The sequence below is a fragment of the Pan paniscus genome, chromosome 12, assembly GCF_029289425.2.
Source record: "Pan paniscus chromosome 12, NHGRI_mPanPan1-v2.0_pri, whole genome shotgun sequence".
Classification (NCBI taxonomy): domain Eukaryota; kingdom Metazoa; phylum Chordata; class Mammalia; order Primates; family Hominidae; genus Pan; species Pan paniscus.
The window spans coordinates 101,753,876-101,771,990 of NC_073261.2; the positions used below are offsets into that span (position 1 = coordinate 101,753,876).

Consider the following 18,115-nt stretch of genomic DNA (forward strand, 5'->3'; position numbering starts at 1 on the left):
TTGTTTTTGTTTTCCTCACCCCTACACCTCAGGGTAACTTTAAATCAATGTTCAGCCTCATCTAAGGGAAGTTTCATTTTTATCTTATCCCAACTATGGAAAAAAAAGGTTTTGTCCCCCATAAATATGACTTCAGAAAACAGTTACCAAATCTGTGTACATTTAGGTCTAGGAATGTGTGTGGGAAGTACACCCTCCTTGAGCCCTCTGGAATCACATTTACCTTATGACAGAGCAGGAGCATCGCCATCTTGGACAAGCCCCTCATTCTAAAATTCACCTTAATCAAAAACCGCCTAAATCCAAAGGGCATCAGCCTAATGACTAAGGTCAGCACAACCATAAACCACAAATAACATCTCCAACCAGCAACACTCCAAACTCCTCCCCAGCCAAAGACATGCTAACCCCGAGATAACCCCCCCTCTGGCCAGAAAGACATCAGCCCCAAGATAACCTCCCCTTTGCCCAGACATTCCGACCCTGCCATAAAACTTCTCCCTCACACAAAAACATTCCAAGCTTGTGATAAGCCCCGTCACCCTAAAACCAACGTATACTCTTACTCTGAAAGAGAAAGCACTCCTGATGGAAATCAGCCAGAAGCCCCTCTCAGGTTTATTTTCTCTAAAATAAATCTGTCGTTAACTGTTGAGCCGCATTTCATGTTTCTTTCCTCTGTAACTCTTACACTCTAGCCCTACTTAGCCAAGTTGGTGGATTTAGGATTTAAAAACAAACAACAGGGCCTAATTCCTATAAAATGCATTGTCACATTGAAGGAGGCTTCTCAAGTAAGACTCAATACCTATTATTGATAAATGTTGATATATTAAAAAAAAAATAGAGAGAGACATGGCATCTATGGCCATGAAGTACTGCCTGGACCAGATCTTCTGAGTCAAGAAACAGCAGGCCTAGAAGTCTTTAATCATCAGACAATGTCACAGTTAGAACCCCTCAAGGCCTGCTATCATGACTTCAGTTTGACCTTCTCAAATTTCAATGGTCTGGCTCAAATCAGGATGACTTTGAGGATCTTTGGCTTCAGGGATGCTTTATTATCCTTTTATAATACTCGTTAATTTGGGCTTTGGCAATTTCTGCAGAATGTACATTTCATTTCTTCCCAGTAAATGAAGAGGCAACCCATGAGGTTGTTAAACAAATTCTATTCAGTAGCTGGAAAAGTGAATTTCCTGTGGAATGACAGGAATTACATAGAAGCAAGCAATTTTATTTTCCTCAAATGTAGCAATAATTTTAATCTGTACATACATAAAACAAACAGTGCAATTATAAAACCTTGAAGGTGACATGCATATTTTAAGGTGCAGTTGGGGTGGGGGAGGATGTTAGCATCTCCAATTTTCCTTACCACTTTTTTTTTCTAGTTCCTTATGCAAAAGCACTGAGTCAGGAAACTTCATCTGGAATGCTGAAGTTAAAGGTGAACTTCCTGAAGTCTGCGCGTCTAAATATCACAAACAAAATGGAAATGACCTTCTAGAGCAGTTTGGTAGGGACTAGAGTAATATGGCTGGCTTTCAAGCTGGAAATGAATGAAATCAGGGATGCATTTTCTGAAAAACTAAAGGAGATAATGTTTGTAACTGAGTGTCCTATTTCTGTTTCATAGTTGCTAACCACATGAGCCCTTCCACCAATCTTTTTATTCGGCATAGTTTCTGAATAGATGCTGTTCAGTGGAGTTATTTGTAACTAGGGGTGGTGAGATGCAGAAGGAAGGACCTGGGGAAATGGCTTCTTCCTTGAAGTCTGAGTCCATGCTCCTCTTCCACTGTTCTTATGGCCTTTTCTCTGCCATGGAGGCAGAGGTAGCTGGTGCAGAATGTCAGGTGCTGTCATCATTCACAGGCCCAGGGATGCAGACAAAGGTGAGTGATGGGGGTCTACCTTTGCTTCTTCCACAATACCTTTCTCAAGCTTTCCTGGCCTTGCAGCGGAACTTCTAGAACTAGAAAGTCAGTTCACTGGGTTCTTGACTCAGAGGCCAGGATGAGATGGGATGTGGCAGAGTCACAAGACACAAAGGGAAAATATGGTACCAATTAGCCTCACAGCAGGATAGAGAAATTTATATTTGCACTGATGAAAATTCAAATTCCCAAAGTCAATCTAAAAAATGAAGATTTCCTTTGAGTATTAATTTTTTCTCTGTACAAGTAGCCTGTGCACTTCTGTTCAGATGATCCCAGGGACACTCTAGGGCAGTATGCTCTAGATCAGCTGGAACAGCTCTTTCTGGCAGTGACATTTTGATTTGAACCCCAAAGTAAATCCATACATGACATCACAGTTATTAAAATAATGAAATATTACTAACCAAATGTAACTGCAATTCAATCAATGTTATATTTCACACACAAATTTAGAAAAATCAAGAGTATAATAAAAGCATAAAATTAAACAGAAGGAAATCAATTTCTACAAGAAATCAAATATATTTACAATGAGATTTAAAGGGAAAAATAAGCTACTTGGATCATAAATTTAATTTTATTTTAAATAACTTTAGCTACCTCAGCTGTTAATACAATAAAAGCAGAAAAAACAGGCTGCCTTTTATTTTTCCAGATTTAATCAGAAAATTGTATCTACAATAATTGACACAACTCACTTCTTGTCCTTCACCCATCTCATCAAAAATTATTGCATTTTCCCCCAAACTGTATTTTTTGGATTCCTCTGTGAATATACTCATTTCGTCCTCTTTCCTGGAGGCATCTTGGTTTAAATCCATCTTCAAAAAAAGGAGAAGGGGTACATATGTGGAGGCAAAATATTCTCTTGAAGCCAACAGATACAGAGTTGCTAGAGAAGCTGATTGTACACACAAGCTGCCTGGGATTGGGATGGGGAGGGCTGCTGATTTCGAGACACGTGACAGCCTTTGGTGGACGGGCACAGGCAAAGCCCCACGGGCCCTTCTTCCTGGGCAGAGTTGGGACTAAGCGGCGGAGGCGGAGCTTCATCTTCTTCTTGGAACTTGTCGTTTTGGTTCTCCTCCAAAAGCCTTCATCCAGATAAGAAGCCAATGACTGATTACAAAAATAAGAATAATTAAATTTGGCTCAAGAAATAGATTGTCCAACTGTTCTGCCTTGGTATTTTTTCAATATCCAAGGCCTTTACAAAGAAAGAAACAAAAACATCTTTCAATCTCCCGACAAAAGCGAACTCCTTTTTTTTTTTTTTTTCTTTTTTTTTTTTTGCTCCAAATGCTACGACCTGAAGAATGGCTGCAGATTGAGATATCAAAAATCTCAGAAAAATATATAATATATTTGTATATCTCTGTATGTCTATTATTTAAATTTCACATTCCTTTAAAAGTGGTTATTCAGTCAGTAGCTGCTGAAGGAGGCTCTTCTGCTGGGCCTGGGGGGTCTGTGGTCCTGACGTGGGCTTTTGAGTTCCCAGTGGACCAGGCTGGTTCAGGTAAGGGTCCCCGCCTACCAGATTCACTGTACACTGGACGTCAGCAAACACCTGAACCTGTTGCACCTGCTGGAACACAAATAAAAGATGTGTTTAGACAGAAGGGTCTGCCCCCCCGGCTTATGAGTGGGTACTACTTGAAGTGGAAACTCACTAGAGCATTCCTCTAGTCTGTAGTCACCACAGAGAAGAACTCTTCTGTCTTCTTGTCCTACAAAAAGAAAATCGCTGCACTCATTTTGCTCAGGGTTCTGGAAAGTTCACACTTTAAAAATAAAATCAAAATTGGAATGGTCACGCCTCCTATAGGGTTGCCATCAATACTGAAAGTGAGTATCATTGCTAATGTTGCCAAGATTGGGAGAAGCCCAGTTTCAGAGTCTGGGTATCCAGTGGTAGGTTTTAAAAAATACATGATATTTAGAAAACTGGTTTAAAACCATTCTATGGATGATTTCAGTAGGATAAAAAATCTTTATGATGTCACTGAAAAATTAAGGGCTTTCAACCAGTATTAGCAAAACAAAACCACACCTCAATAAGAGGACATCAGCATCTAAGGTTAATGTCCAAAAGATTTTTTAGTATTTAAATATATTATTACACAGCTCTTTCACATATTGGCTTTAGAATTACAGCAAATTATCATTAGAACAATTTCATATTTGACTTTTTTCCCCTGATAGACAATCCATTTAAACACATGAGCTAAAATTAACAGTACGTCTATTAGCCTTGAGAACAGTGTGAATTTTCCCTTCACTACTTTGAGTAATAATACACTTATTCCTTAAAAATGTCTAAAGTTGCATAGTTCTAGCATATTCTATCGGGAAAACAAAGCCAGAAGTTAGTCTTTACCAACCAGCCTTATTAAAAAGTTGTTCGTAGAACTGATTAGGGCCAATACCACACTTGTGAATGTTCCAGACCAGGAATGGAGATGCCTTCTAAGGCATCTAAGTGCATCTAAGTGTCTCAAACTTTTTGACAAACTTGTGTCTCCTGTTTGATAGGTCATAAAGTATTTTAGATTAGTGGTGTATTTTTTTTGGTCATTTATCACTAATTCATGCCAATTACACTCAGCTTTTTAAAAAACTTTTCTATCCTAATCGGGTAAAATTTGTTTTCCATCAACCTTCATTAGCCAAATGTCAAATGTGGTATGCATCAAATTTGGACACCAGTCTGTCCCCTGGTCTCCTATCCTCTTAATCCGTTTATATCTCCACTTTCCTCCCTCTCAGATGAGGCAGACAGCCCCCAAGCTGAGCTTTCCTAGTGCCTAAGGAATCAAATCTCTAGTTAGATTTGCACTGCTTTTCTCTCCTTCTCTTCCCCTTTCCCTAGTTTCCCAAATGTGGCTTCTAGCTCCTATATGCTCCCATTTGTTACTGCCTCCGCTGGGCTCTTTCTCTTGTGTCTATAACACACCAACGCGCCCAGTCTGCTCTCCAGCTGCCTCTGTGCCCTTGCCCCGCCTTTGTGGTCTGTAACGTCTCATTCTGACTCTTTCCTTCTAGAGCTTCACCAGGCCTTCCTCTCTTCCTAGGTCAACGATCCTCCTGCCAGCCCTCTTCCCGCTCCTCTGTTCTCTTCTTGTTCTCTCCTGTCTTACCTCCTCCTGCCAGCCCTCTTCCCGCTCCTCTCTTCTCTTCCTGTTCTCTTCTGTCTTACCTCCTCCTGCCATCCCTCTTCCTGCTCCTCTGTTCTCTGGGTTCTCTTCCTGTTCTCTCCTGTCTTACCTCCTCCCCATCCCATCCCAGTTCCCTACTACTCCCCTAGTCCTCTTCTCCTCATCTTTTTCTTCTCCCTTTCTGTACATCTGTCTTTATATTTCTGTCTAACTCACTCCCCAGCTGCCGTCTGGTAAATACAAAAACACTGGAGCAAGATTCATGATTGGCCACAACAGAAAGAAAATTCTACCACTGAAACTTCACATGACCACAAAATATAGTTCTTTTTTAGGCAGTGATTTAAAAAAAGGTCAACATATAAAATTTGATGTTTATGTTTCTACATATGAAATATTGGGGCAGAGCATAAGGTGTTTTTGTCCCTAAATTCTTAAAAAGTTCTTGATAAAGGCATGATAAAACAAACTAGAAAGTTCTGCTTCTTTAAAAATAAAACTTTTTAAAAGATAGTCTAGGATAGGCATGGAGGCTCATGCCTCTAATTCTAGCACTTTGGGAGGCTGAGGCAGGAGGATCACTTGATGCTAGAAGTTTGAGACCAGCCTGGGCAACATAGTGAGACCCATCTCTACAAAAAATAAAAAAATTAGCTGGGTGTGGTGGCACACGCCTGTCATTCTAGCTATTTGGGAGGCTGAGGCTGGAGAATCACTTGAACCCAGGAGGAGGAGGTTGCAGTGAGCTGAGATTGCACCACTGCATTCCAGCCTGGGCAACGACAAAGCGAGACTCAGTCTCAAAAAAAAAAAAAAAAAAAAAAAAAAAAAAAAAAAAAAAAAAGTGTATTATTGAAATTACAGAAAACTGAAAAGACTGAACAAACTCTAAAACCCATTTCAAACTATTACTTAAAAGGGGGTGTCTCACACCAGTCCACAAAGGACTTCTTATATTGTCACAACTTCTCAGATAGGCAAAGTGTGACACAAAAGAAGCTTCAGATCTTCCAGGTGAGAAGACTGGTGTGAGAGCTGAGTCCCAACCTCTGAAGATTTTCTGGCATAATTTTTGCTTCAGTTCAAATACTGTTTCAGGGCAGGGCTCTGGAACTTTAAAACATGGTTGTTTGGGTGTAACTAATTTGTCAAGCTGCCCAGTAATGTCTCTGTGGGTTTGAGACTTTCAAAAACATCTGGTGAATGAAGACTCTTCATTTCCTCGATCTTTTTTTTTTTTTTTTTTTTTTTTTGAGACAGAGTCTTGCTCTGTCACCCAGGCTGGAGTGCAGTGGCATGATCTCGGCTCACTGCCAGCTCCGCCTCCCAGGTTCACGCCATTCTCCTGCCTCAGCCTCCCGAGTAGCTGAGACTACAGGCGCCCGCCACCATGCCTGGCTAATTTTTTTTTGTATTTTAACACGGTTTCACCGTGTTAGCCAGGATGGTCTCAATCTCCTGACCTAGTGATCTGCCTGCCTCAGCCTCCCGAAGTATTGGGATTACAGGCATGAGCCACTGCACCCGGCTCCCCAATCTTAAAATGCCCTCTCTCTCTCTTTTTTTTTTTTGAGTCGAAGTATCCCTCTGTCGCCCAAGATAGAGTGCAGTGGTGTGATCTTGGCTCGCTGCAACCTCCACCTCCTGGGTTCAAGCAATTCTCCTGTCTCAACTTCCTGAATAGCTGGGACTGCAGGTGCCCGCCACCATGCCTGGCTAATTTTTGTATTTTTAGGCAGGGTTTCTCCTCCATGTTGGCCAGGCTGGTCTCAAACTCCTGACCTCAAATGATTTGCCTGCCTCAGGCTTCCAAAGTGCTGGGATTACAGGTGTGAGCCAAAATGCCTTCTCTTTACCTTGAGAGGACTCAGGTCCTATTTCCTAATGCTTAGACTGTGAACCCAGTCTTCTAATCTTTGTCCTTCTCAACTGGCCAATATATCTTCCTTCACCTTCTTCCCAAGATGAAGTCTAAACTAGCACTTCTATCGATGTTCCCTTTCAGGGATGACTCTTCTGTCCATAGGGTTGAATCCAAATCCCTCAGTTTAGCATTCAAGGCCTCTGGAAATTTGCCCCAAGCCACTTTACCAATTTTAATTCCTATGAATACTTATTATAAACCCTTTACCTTCAGTTGATTTGGTTTCCCAGGACTATGTTGAGATATTACTATTTCCCTGTTTCTGTGGCCTTCCAGTTCCTTCTACTTCTAAATGTACCTCTGCACCAGCCTCCAACAACTACCATACCCTTTTCCTTCCCTTTGCCTTGGTAACTGTCCTTCAAGGCTCAGCTCAGCTCTATCTCTTGCAAAAATGCTCTTCTGACCATCTCAGCAAATTCTCCTTTCTTTGAATGCTTATGGTTCATTACTTGTAATAATTTGCCTTCTTTGGTTATGTGACAGTTTATGTGCATATATTGATGTGTTTTATCTTTCAGCAGTCCCTAACTGGTATGGCAGGAACAGTGTGGACTCTGGCGGTAGAAAGACCTGGGTTTGAACCTCAGCTCTTCCTCTTTCTAGCACTGTGAATGGTACATGTAGTTAAACCTCCTCATGTTCAGTTTCTTCATCTGTGAAGAAAAGGAATACTACCTCGTTCATAGGGTTATAGTGAGGCTTAAATGAGATAATGCATACAGTGCATAGCACAGTGCCTGGCAAACCACAAGCATTTCACAAATGAAGTTTCCTTTCCTCACTTCTCCCCACAGTTCACCAGATGCTGATGGAACATATCTTATGTGTCTTCCTACTGCCATCTGTGGCATAATCCCTGGGTTAAAAATGTTCATTAAGAGACTAAAGTCTGGCCTGGCTTGGTGGCTCATGCTTGTAATCCTAGCACTTTGGGAGGCCGAGGCGGGTGGATCACTTTAGGTCAGGAGTTCGAGACCAGCCTGGTCAAAATGGCGAAAACCTGTCTCTACTGAAAAGACGAAAAATTAGCCGGGCATGGTGGCAGGCGCCTATAATCCCAGCTACTTGGGAGGCTGAGGCAGGAGAATCGCTTGAACCCAGGGGGCGCAGGTTGCAGTGAGCCAAGATCACGCCACTTCACTCCAGCCTGGGCAAAAGAGCGAAATTCCATCTCAAAAAAAAAAAAGAGAGAGAGAGAGACCAAAGTTCAACCAAAGTTACAAAAGTGAATTAAGCCGTTCCTCCAAAAAAAATTTTTTTTTTGAGATGGAGTCTCGCTGTCGCCCAGGCTGGAATGCAGTGGTGCGATCTCGGCTCACTGCAGGCTCCGCCCCCCGGGGTTCACGCCATTCTCCTGCCTCAGCCTCCCAAGTAGCTGGGACTACAGGCGCCTGCCACCTCGCCCGGCTAATTTTTTGGATTTTTAGTAGAGACGGGGTTTCACCATGTTAGCCAGGATGGTCTTGATCTCCTGACCTCGTGATCCACCCGCCTCGACCTCCCAAAGTGCTGGGATTACAGGCATGAGCCACCGCGCCCGGCCCACAATTTCTAAATTAGGTTAATATAGGAAAGTGGCCACCTTGCTGTTTGTGCTGTTTTGAAACATACTTCTTAGGAGGTGAAGTATATAGCAGGTACTCTGTTTTGTCTGAATTTACTGAGATCTTCTGAGGTATTTTGATTACAGATGAGTTTTTAGCACTGTGCTTATTTACAAAATAACAATTAGTGGCCACCATTTGTGATCACTTTATCCTATCTAAGCACTGAGTTAAACCATCTGAACTGATCTCATTGAATCCTCTCAACAATCCTATAAGCAGGTGTCATGTTAGTTCTGTGGTTATACAGCAGCTCAGGAAAGCTCCATAACATGCCCAGGACGACACAGCTAAGAAGAGCAGAGCCAGGACTCACACCCAGGTCTGACTCCCAAGGTCAGGCTCTTAATGATGCTACACAATGACCTCTGTGCATCTAGAGTACATTTGACAGCTCTGGGCTTAGAATTTCCTTACTGACCTGGGTTCCATCTGCTTCTGTTTTGAGAAGGTCAGTGGATGAGAGCTGGTTGCAGTAGAGGCCTGTGTGTCTCAGTGCGGGATCATTTATCTATTAAAGATAAATACAAGATCAAATTACAAGCTAGTTGTTTAAGCTGAAAACCAAATTCTTCAATGAAAAACAATCTCACTGACAGAAAAGTAATAGGAGCACAGCAAAAATGAAAAGCTTAGCAATTAACTGTGTTGTTACAAGTCAGGATAGTCATTCCCCTTGTGGGGTAGTGAGTGTGTAAGGGACACAAGGAGAACCTCTGGGGTACTGATGACATTCTGTTTCTTGATCTGAGTGGTACTCAGGTGTGTTCACTTTGTGAAAATCCATTGAGTTGTACACTTTTCTCTATATTCTTATATATGATACTTTAATAAAAAGTTAATTCACACATACATATGTTAATTAGTGATAGACTCACACTTTGGTCAAGATTTAGTAACAGGGATCAGACTTATCCTCCTGCCTCAGTCAGCTAAAAAAATTGACAAAATATGTGAAAAAAAGGCACTGAAGACATTAGACAAAGGCAACGAAGGACAGTGATCCCTAACAGTTCAGCAGTCCCTACTGTGGCAACCGCCCAGCCTACTGCCTGGAGTGTATTTCTGGCTGTATCATGGACAAAGGGAATCCAGGCAGCGCCTGGCAGGCTCCCTGAGTTAAGGGGATGCAGCTAGAATCCTCAGAGCAGAATATCAGAGAGAGCTCTGGAATAGATCTGCAGTGGCCCTCAAGTCTGAAGCTCAGTACTAATCAGCTTATAGATGCAGGGGAAACAATCACCTGAATAGATGACATGGAACAATTCCCAAAGTCCCCACAGGGCTGGGAATAAACCCTGATTTCACCCCCCAGAGTGGAAAATATCGTTAATTCATGTAGTATCATGTAGCATATTAAAGGTTTTACCTTGGTGGTAAGGTTAAAATTAGCCCTAGAAAAAATACTGCTTTGGTCGCAGTAAACAAAAAAGCAAGGATCAAAATTCCAAGTAACCATTTCCTAGAACAAAGCTCAAGAATATTTGTAGGAATATAAACAAGGTAAAATTCATGTCTGGCATCCAATAAAAAATTACCAGGCATGCAAAGAGGCAGAAAAATATGATGCATAATGAAAAGGGAAGTCAACTGAAATCAATTCCAAAATGATGCTGATAATAGAACTGATAGGTGAGAAATATCAGGACAATTATAATAACCATATTCCATTTGTTTAAGAAATAAGAGGAAAGACTGAACAGATATGAAAAAAATGTTGGAGATATGGAAGATATAAAAAGGATCCAAATATGACTGCTAGATATGAAAACTGCTATGTCTGAGATGAAAAATACACTGTATAAACAGATTAGATATTGCAAAATAAAGAATTAGTGAACTTGAGGCTACAGTAATATAAATGTTCTAAAATCAAAGAAAAAATAACTGAACCTCATCCCAGTGCTCCAAAGCCCCCAAACCTAGAGAATCGGTGAATGTGAGACAATTTCAAGTGTCCTATTATACATGCAACTGAAGTCTCTGAAGGAGAGGAATAAGGATGGTGACAAAAATTATTTGAAGAAATAATGATCAATATTTTCCAAAATTTGGCTGGGTGTGGTGGCTCACGCCTATAATCCCAGCACTTTGGGAGGCCGAGGTGGGCAGATCACCTGAGGTCAGGGGTTTGAGACCAGTCTGGCCAACATGGCAAAATCCCATCTCTACTAAAAACATAAAAATTAGCTGGGTGTGGTGGCGCACCCCTGTAGTCCCAGCTACTCTGAAGGCTGAGGCAGGAGAATTGCTTGAACCCAGGAGGTGGAGGTTACAGTGAGTGGAGACTGCACCATTACACTCCAGCCTGGGTGACAGAGTGAGACTCTGTCTCAAAAAAACCACAAAAAACCAAAAAACGACAAAAAATTTTTTCCAAAATTTAATGAAAATTATATGGTAATGTATCAAGAAGCTCAATGAACCCCAAGAATAATAAATATGAAGAAAATACACTGAAGCATATCATAATCAAATTACTTAGAACCAGTGGTGGAGAGAAAAATCAAAATCAGCCAGAGGGGAAAAACATCGATCATACATGGAAGAACAAAGATAAAATGACAGCAGATGTCTCATCAGCAACACTGTAGTGGAGCAACATCTTTAAAGTACTGAAAGCTAAAACTGCCAAGTTAGAGTTTAGGGGAAAGAACATTCAAAGATGAAGGTGAAAGACTTTTTCAGACATAGAAAAGCTCATTAGCCGCAGGCCTGCACTATAAAAATGTTAAAGCCAAGGCTGGGCGCGGTGGCTCACGCCTGTAATCCCAGCACTTTGGGAGGCCGAGGCGGGCAGAACATGATGTCAGGAGATTGAGACCATCCTGGCTAACACGGTGAAACCCCATCTCTACCAAAAATACAAAAAAAAGAAAAAAAGAAAAAAAAAATTAGCCGGGCATGGTGGCGGGTGCCTGTAGTCCCAGCTACTTGGGAGTCTGAGGCAGAAGAATCGGTTGAACCTGGGAGGTGGAGGTTGCAGTGAGCTGAGATTGTGCCACCACACTCCAGCCTGGGCTAAAGGGCGAGACTCCATCTCAAAAAAAAAAAAAAGAAAAAAAAAAAGTTAAAGCAAGACCCTCAGGCAGAAGGAAAATAATACCAAATGGAAATTTAGAACTACAAAAAGAATGCAGAAAATTTAAAGTGGTGACTATGTGGGTAAATATAAAAAAGCTTTTATTTAAATTTTCTTTAAATAGTCAATTATAGTTTATAATTAATTTATAAATTTGTAAGTAGAATTTATAAATTTATAATTTATAATTGACTAAAGAAAAAATAATAAATTGCAGGGAATAGAACATATATAAATACAACATGTATGACAACAGTAGCACAGGAGGGACAAAATAGAAATAAATTGTAATGAGGTTCTATACATTATATATACCTCTATACATTATATTATACCTCTATACATACATATATCACCTCATGTGATATAGAGGTGATATAATATACACCTCTATACATGAGGTGATATAGTATCATTTGAAGATAAAAAAGGTAATTGGTGTTTATATATTTTTATGATTGCCTATAAATGATGGCTGCATGGTAATAGCCTAGTTACTATAGCATACTTTGTGGTTGCTGATATGAATAATGAGAATAGCAACTATAGAGAGTTATTGCAATAATCTTAAATATTGTTTTGAATTTATTCATTCTCTTCTAAAAATCTGTAAGAGGCTCCAGGATAAATTCCACACACTTAGATGGCATGCAACATATCAAAAAAGCTTACCACATTACTTCTTCTCTAAATAAAATATAAATATCCCCTTAACATTAATTAGGCTTTCAACTCCTATCCTGCCTAGGTCATGCTGTGATAACCAATCTTGAATGTTCTTTTTCTATTCTGTTTAGGCAACTTTTTCATAATGCCTTTTTTTGACCAGGGCTTTTTTCTTTTAAGCCCTCAGTAGTCAACTGTGCATACACTCCTCATCTGACAGAAACACATATGGCCCATCTCTTACATACTAGTTTTGTCCTATGATTAAAATGATCCTTTGTTCATGTTGTGTCTTTCCCAACTTGTACATATGCATGTCCCACAAGGCTATCTTTGTACACAGTAAGTACTGAATAAATGCTTATTGAATTAAAAGGTAGAAATGAAGAAAATGTTTCAAAATATAATGGAATATTCCAAGACAATATATTACATGTACTGTTTTTTTGTTCGTTTGTTTTTTTGAGATGGAGTCTTGCTCTGTTGCCCAGGCTGGAGTGCAGTGGCGCAATTACCAGCTCACTGCAACCTCCAACTCCTGGGTTCAAGCAATTCTCATGCCTCAGCCTCCCAAGGAGCTGGGATTACAGGTGCATGCCACCACGCACAGCTAATTTTTGTTTTGTTTTTTTTTTTAGTAGAGACAGGGTTTCACCATGTTGGCCGGGCTGGTCTCGAACTCTTGACCTTGTGATCCAGCTGCCTTGGCCTCCCAAAGTGCTCGGATTATAGGCATAAGCCACCACACCCAGCCATGTACTGTTTTATAAATCTAAAACACTAAAATCTCATGAAACTGAAATCTTATTTATAAAGTCTGTCAAGGCCAGGAGTAGTGGCTCACACCTGTAATCCCAGCACTTTGGGAGGCTGGGATAGGAGGATTGCTTGAGCCCAGGAGTTCAAGCCCAGCCTGGGCAACATAGTGAGACCTTGTTTCTGCAAATAGTAAAAAAATTAGCTGGGCAGGGTGACATGTGCTTGCAGTCCCAGCTACTTAGGAGTCTGAGGTGGGAGGATCCCTTGAGCCTGGGCAGTCAAGGCTGCAGTGAGCTGTAATTGCACCACTGTACTCCAGCTTGGGTGACAAAGTGAGACTCCATCTCAAAAAAAAAAAAAAAAAAAAAAAAAAAAAAAAAAAGGCTGTCAAAATTTTTCATTGTATATCTTAAGAGCCAGTAATTATTAAAAGTTAGTGGGAAAGAATAAAGAAGTGTGGCTATTTCTGATGAGTAACTGTCAACATACCTGATTTTCCTCAGAATTAACTGTGATGTGGTGTGGCATGTGTGTGGCGAGTGTGCCACTTACCTGCTCAGGGCACACAGTGTTCATTCCTGGCATCTGCAAAGAGCTCATCTGCATCTGGGCCATCATTGGGTTCATGTTCTGAACATTCGTATTTCCACCTGCCATGGAAACGGTGATGCTCATGTTGTTGTATACTCCTGGCTGTGCAGGCGTGGGCTGGTTCTGGACAGCTTGACTGAACACACTGTAAACTCAAAAACAATCCAGATTACATCCACTGATCATGAACAAGGGGATATATGACTAGATTCTGTTTCCAAATAAAATACGTTACATCCTTAAATTGCATGTATGACTGTATCTTCTTAAAATATATAAAAATTAATATAATTCAGATACATTCTGAAGTCTATATAAGGGATTAAATAACTGAAAAGAGCTCATTTTAAATAACAATTATCTGGCACAATATCAGAGATGCTAGGCTACAATCATCTAAATAATTAAGAAAGGAAGTTTTCCATGTAAGTAAATCTTCTAGGTAACTGACATTTACCTATCTAAACAGAGAATGTCCTATTTGAGCAAAGTGTCTGGCATATATATACATATATATATATATATCTTCAATAAATGTTCACTGAATGAATTAACACACGAATGAATGATTCAAAGACAGCATCCTTATATTGTGTTTGCTTGTAGAGCCTCTTAGACTTAATACTTCAGGGGAATGATGGTATCTTGTTCCACTTATTTCTTGTCTCTATTAATATGTGACATATAGCAGGCACTCAGTAAATACCTGATGAATAAATGAATTATGGCATGGGTTATTATTCGGTGCTGTCAAATGGTGCTGTTCAGATTGTTTTCTATTAAATGGTTTACTGTATCTGTGCCAGTGAAGTGGCATACATTTTTTGAAGTGTAGTGCAGAGACCATCTACAAGAGAATACCCTGGGACTCATTGGCAATTGAGACTCCCAGGTTTTACTCAAGCCCTGGTGAATCACATTTTCCAGGGGTGGGTATAGAAAGGTCCATCTTTAACTATTCATGCATACTAAAATTTGAGACCCTTTATTCAATATCCTATAGCTTGTTGTCACTTCTCAAGGTTTTATCTTCTGGTCGCTTTCAATATGCTACAAATTAAGAGGAAGCCAGATGTATACAACCAAATGTTTTTAGGTGGCAAATTTAATCCTTTTAAAAACTTCCAAGGTCTTATCAGGCCTCAACATAGCTTCACGTCTTTTCTAGGAAGCAAAATACATAAGCAATTATGTTTTTCAGAGAGCCTATTTTACTGACTTCCTTCTTCATGGCCAAGTTCTGGACTGTTGTTACACCAAAGATCTCAAATGTAAAATCAGTCTCTATTAGGAAGTAGAATAGTAAGCAATAAACTCCATGGGAATTCAACTTGACACTTTGTATTTGAACCCTGAAAATTTTCATTGATACAGATATGCACATCTAAAGGATAATGATATTAATTCTGTCTTTCCTAAGTTCTATAAACACCAAATATTTTATGACTATATATTAATTGTTAACAATAAACTGCTGGTAAAATTCCACCTATTTTAATATTAATTCTATAGAATTTGATTTTAAAAATAATTTTCCCCATCAATAGTTTATCTATTCCTTGCTAGCTCTTAGTGTTAAGAAGGATATACTGACATTTACAGTTTCCAGTAGACTAAGGTAATCATACTGAATTGACAGGCCAAGAAACAGCCTATTTATCATGTCTGAAGAAAAGTACAGAATTTTCCCCCAAGTAATTATAAAACAAAAATGCCCACAGAAAATTATATGCCTAGGAAATAGTCAATAATACACCTGTGGACCATTAATGTCTGCACAGTGTGTATGCTTATGGGGCAGTGATCCTACAACTAAAGGTGAGAAAAAAGCCTACTAATCTATGTCTATTTTCTTTTGTTTTTGGAGATGGAGTTTTACTCTTGTTGCCCAGGCTGGAGTGCAATGGCGCAAACTCAGCTCACCGTAACCTCTGCTTCCTGGGTTCAAGTGATTCTCCTGCCTCAGCCTCCCGAGTAGCTAGGATTACAGGCGTGCGCCATCACGCCTGGCTAATTTTGTATTCTTTTTTTTTTTTTTTTTAGTAGAGATGGGGTTTTGCCATGTTGGTCAGGATGGTCTCAACCTCCTGACCTCAGATGATCAACCTGCCTCGGCCTCCCAAAGTGCTGGGGTTACAGGCATCAGCCATTGCACCCAGCCTCTATGCCTATTTTCTAATGAGAACATTTCTGCCTAAGACAGTACTCATTTGTCAATTGATACATAAGTCACCACTGCGGAGGAGCAAGGCTATGTAAGTTAATGCATGTGGAAACTTCAAGGACTGCAATGATGTCATACTTATTGAAAAAAATTTAGAGCTTAATTTCCTTTCAAATTAATACTTGGGACTGTATATTAGTTTAAGTTCTTTCAAACTGCTCCTGCCAATAGTTCCATTTTAGCATCTTCCATTAAGGGAAGAAGACCAAGCTCTTCTGCAGCTGCAATCACTGTCTCAGGTCCTAGAAAGACGTCTGGGTTCACTGACACCTAAAGTCCAACATTCACAGGCCCTTTTCCTCACTCTGCTTTCCTGCCTGCTTTGTAGCAGCTATCACAGTTTTCTCAGGGTAGCACTAGGTATTTGGTAGTCACTAAATGATGGGAAAAAGAGAAGGATGAATACTCTGGCCCAGAGTGGGTTCCACAGATATTACAGGTATTAACAAGCAAGGGAGTCCCTGGTCAAATAAGTCTGAGAAACAAAAGGTTAAACAACAGGACTTCTTATCCTTTAAAATGATAATAAGCAATAGGATTCTCCCATCAACCAGCCTTACACAGAAGCACTACCCAGTTCCAGGACCCACAGGTTTGTTTAACCATTTCTTTCTCTTGCCACCAGAGAGATAATGAAAAAGAATCATGTTACACTACCTCTGAACTCTATTACATCATTCTACTTAACGGTTCTCTGACTGTTTCATGTTTTAATTCTCTCTGACCTGCCCCCTCACCAACTAGACTGTTCGTTATTTGGCAGCAGGGGTTGTTTTTCAGTGTTCCTCATGGTATCTTGTGTTGTGTGACAGAGACAGTGAGTGGTCACTGTCTCCAGGTGATATACGCTAATACACAATGCTTATGATGACTAATAAGCTTTTGCACATGAACCAAATGAGCAAGTGTGAGTGTTTAAAGAGTTGGTGGTAACTGTTTTCTTTCCCAAATGATTTGGAAAGTCAAAGTTTGCAAAAACTACTAAAATACAACGAAAACCTATACCCATATTTGAATCTGAATCCAAGATGTTGACTTAGGGAGTATTTGCACTCATTTGTTTGATAGATGTATATGAAGGGCCTCCCTGTTCCAGAGTATGGAGAAACAGAAGTAATACAAAATAAAGTCCTTGCTCTTATGATGCTCATATTCTAGATGGAGAAGAAAAATCACAAATAAATAGACTATCACACAGTATGTCAAGTGTTAATCACTATGAAAAAAGTAAAGAATGGAAAGGAGGCGCCAGGGGTAGAAAATGCTATTATTTCAGAAATGATGGTCAGGGAAGTGCAATAAGGTGACATTTAATGTCTGTGTCTAATAAAGTGACATTTAAGGAAAGACTTGAAGTGTGAGAGACAAGCCATGTGGCCACTGAGGGAAGAACATTCCAGCAGAGAGATTAAAAAATGCAAACATCCTGAGTTTGCAGTGTACTTGGCACCTCTGAGGAGCAGAAGGATAAAAGGAAGCCACTGTGGCAGAGTGAGCGGTGAGAATAACAGATGGGATCAGAGAGGTATCCAGGAACAAGATGATGTGGGGTTTTGCGGGCCCTATTCTGTATTTTGAGTAAGATGGGGAGCTACTGGATGAGTTGTGCGTAAAGGACGGACATACTCTGCCTCATGTGTTAAAAGCATGGCTCTGGCTACCCATGTGGAGATTAAATGATGGTGCAGCAAGGGTGGAACCAGGAGAGGAAGCTACTGGAATGGCCCAGGGAAAAGATGATTGTGGCTTGCATTAAGGTGCACATGTGGAATAGGTAAGAAGAGAGAGGTGCTAAGAAGCTGACATGATTTGCTGATGTGTTGGATGTGGGATGTGAGAAAGAGAAAGACTTTTCTTCTGGACAAGTGGAAAATGGAATTGTCATTTACTGAAATGGGAAAAAGTAACCCAGAGGAGCAGGTCTGGCGAAAATATCACTTTAGTTTTCATCATGTTAAGTTTGGGATGCCTATTAGACTTATAAGTGGAGATATTGGTTAGGCAGCTGAATATAGAGTATGGTGTTCAGGAAAGCCATCTGCACTGGAGGTTTAAATTTGGGAGTCAAGCATAGCAGTAGGCATTGACAATAGTAAGATGGGTGATGCAACCAAAGGAGGGAGTGGGTATGGCGAAGAGGTCCTAGAATCACCTCTGGGGC

The 18,115-nt window shown here is 40.3% G+C and overlaps 1 protein-coding gene across 5 annotated transcripts in view; it reads right to left on the reverse strand.

The window, feature by feature from the left end:
• Positions 1-1,152: 1,152 nt before the first annotated feature.
• Positions 1,153-18,115, reverse strand: part of NCOA1 (nuclear receptor coactivator 1) — a 276,241-nt gene continuing 259,278 nt past the window's right edge. For 2 of the 5 annotated variants that reach the window (XM_034952725.3, XM_034952724.3), the window contains exons 19-21: positions 13,692-13,875; positions 9,054-9,143; positions 1,153-3,531 (exon numbers count right to left, since the gene is read on the reverse strand). In XM_034952725.3, the coding sequence (XP_034808616.1) occupies positions 3,361-3,531; positions 9,054-9,143; positions 13,692-13,875 (445 nt within the window). In that variant the 3' untranslated portion in view covers positions 1,153-3,360. Of the gene's footprint in view, positions 3,532-3,616; positions 3,674-9,053; positions 9,144-13,691; positions 13,876-18,115 lie in introns of all 5 variants that reach the window. The other 3 variants (XM_055108164.1, XM_055108163.2, XM_055108162.2) reach the window with 3 other exon arrangements.